This window comes from Theropithecus gelada, chromosome 6 (genome assembly GCF_003255815.1).
Source record: "Theropithecus gelada isolate Dixy chromosome 6, Tgel_1.0, whole genome shotgun sequence".
Classification (NCBI taxonomy): domain Eukaryota; kingdom Metazoa; phylum Chordata; class Mammalia; order Primates; family Cercopithecidae; genus Theropithecus; species Theropithecus gelada.
Genome location: NC_037673.1, coordinates 147,294,267 through 147,296,871, shown reverse-complemented (window position 1 = coordinate 147,296,871; position 2,605 = coordinate 147,294,267). Strand labels below are relative to the sequence as shown.

At 44.7% G+C, this 2,605-nt stretch overlaps 1 protein-coding gene across 1 annotated transcript; it reads right to left on the bottom strand.

The window, feature by feature from the left end:
• Positions 1-941: 941 nt before the first annotated feature.
• IRGM (immunity related GTPase M) lies at positions 942-1,478 on the bottom strand. Its single transcript, XM_025389090.1, is given in 1 exon segment — positions 942-1,478. A coding segment is annotated over 1 exon segment (537 nt).
• Between the last annotated feature and the right edge of the window lie 1,127 nt (positions 1,479-2,605).

Sequence of the window (2,605 nt, the reverse complement as noted above, 5' to 3'; positions counted from 1 at the left end):
ATATACACACATATATATGGTTAGAATTTTAAAATCCAGCCTGATGATCATTTTGCTTTTAACTAAAACATTTAGTCCAATTACACTGAATACAATTATTGATATTTTCAGTTTATATGTAACATTTTATTTTGTGCTATATCTTTTTTTTTGTCTTCCTTTGGATTGAGTGTATTTTTGTTATACTATTGTTTTTCTTGTCACTTGCAAGTTATTTGCACAGTTTATTTTCCTTCGTTAGTTATTTAAAGATATTAGGCATTACTTATAAACCATAAGATATTAGGCATCACTTATAAACCATAGTTTAAACTTAATCAATGTCTTTACTCATGCTCTGGATAAAACAAGAACTTAGAACCTTTAACATGGTTACTCTTTTTTCTGTTTTAGAGATTTTGTTGTAGATTGCAATTGTATGTTTGCAAGCCCAGAAGTCTTTATTATTACTGATAAACTCCATCTTGAGATTCAAGCAACCTGCCTCTCCATTTGCCTGTTCAAACCTGGAGAGGGCTCCTCCCGACCGTTGCTTGCCTTGAGGTTATACCTTCGGGTTAACATTTTGTCTTGGTAGTCTCCCTGCACCCTGTCCACACCTTTGAATATACCCTTATTATTAAAGTCTTCTTAAACGACTCAGTTTGAGAGTGCTAGGACCCTGATGATATAATCTTATACCCATTTTAAGACACTGATCGTTTTTAGCACCTAGTGGAGAGTTCTGTGAAGGGAAAGGACCTTTGAAGCAAGCAGCCTTGCCTGGGAATCTTGGCCCCAACTCCTAAAAGGTCTCAAAGAACAACACAACCACTCTCTCTACATGCCCCCTAAAATTGTAAGATACCCTTCTGCACCAGGTGTGTTTCATTGAGTCCGGTGAAATAAAGGAGAAAAGGAAGCAATAGGAGGAGATGGAAAATGTTTAATAAGGACAGGAATTAGTGTTCACAAACCTGTTCCTTCTGGAGATTTTCCAGGACATTTTCTCTGATCTGCAGTAGCTGCACTTCTGGGAGGGCACCTGTGCTGAGGTCCATGTCCAGCTTGGTCCAGACAATGTAGAACTTCTTTCCCATGTCCTCAGTGGTTTTGGCAAGCATCACATGATTCATGCTGAATTGTGCAGATGCAACCATGATGAAGTCATACTGGTTGAACTGCATTTCCATGAGGTAGTTCTCCAGGGTTTTGGTGGCAGACCCTGTGCCAGGCAGGTCCCACAGCACCACATTTGGAAAGTGGGAAGAGAAATAGGGGGCACATCTTTGGGTAGCTTTTACCAGCCCAGTAGGAGGTGAGGGCTTCCCCTCATGTCCTGTGTTTCAAAGGGCACTGATGAAGGTGTTCATCCCACTGCCTAGAGTCCCTGCCATAGCAATGTTGACTGGTATCCTGGACACTATCTTCAGAGTCTCCTTTATGGCAGAGGCCACCTCTGGCAAGTTCCCACCTACTAAGGCTTTCTCAACATTCATGGCCTCCGTCTTTGATAAAATACCCCAATGCTGGCCGGGTGCGGTGGCTCCTGCCTATAATCCCAGCACTTTGGGAGGCTGAGGTGAGCAGATCACAAGGTCAGGAGATTGAGACCATCCTGGCCAACATGGTGAAACCCTGTCTCTACTAAAATACAAAAAGTTAGCCGGGCGTGGTGGTGTGTGCCTGTAGTCCCAGCTAATCGGGAGGCTGAGGCAGGGGAATCACTTGAACCTGGGAGGCAGAGGTAGCAGTGAGCCGGGATCGCGCCACTGCACTCCAGCCTGGTGACAGAGTGAGACTCCGTCTCAAAACAAACAAACAAAAAACCCAATGCTTACGGTGTGGCCAAAAGGGTTTAGGATACAGCTAATGGAGTGTGAGGGGCACGTGGGAACTCTGTCGTATCGGTGGGCACTGGAGAAAGCTGCGGAAGTAGAAGAGCAGGTGAGTTAGGATGGACAGGGTGCACATGAGTCATCTGACTTTTAGCATCCCCAGCCCTCAACAAAGACTGCAGCAAAGACATCTGGATTAAAAACAATCAAAAAACACTCATTCAAGCAATGTGCACATTCCTTCAGGGAGCAAGAACGGTAGGGCCCCTGAGGAACCCTCTGAGGCCGGTTGTGCCTCCAATAGTCAACCTCCAAAGCAGGACTGTGGTCATGAGACGGCTTGAATAGCAGGGAATGAACCAAGTCTCCTGAAAAGCCCGAGAATTTTCTGTCTTTTCCTCTTTTACTCTATCCTAACTGTCTGCTCCTTCACAAGTTTCAGTTCACAACCAAGGCCAGACAAGTAAAAGAGATCTATAGATTTCTCTGCTGAAGATGGCGCCAGAGGACATAAAACATCCAATTCCCATTGCTTACTTGAAGCTGTGGTCGGTCTCTGTTTAACACTTGCCTCATCGGGCAGGGGAGCACACGTGCAGAGCAGTACTGAAATGCTGCAATATGTACAAAGTAAGCCACCAGCCTTTGACCCCCCGAGCTTCCCTTAGGATTCTCACGTTGGGCCCAACTGAAGTGAGGGAGAGGAGAGAGTATACTCAAATGCTCTGCTCTTCTTCGAGGCAGTGATTAAACAATTGATTATCATTGTGTTTGCCAAACCTGGCTCT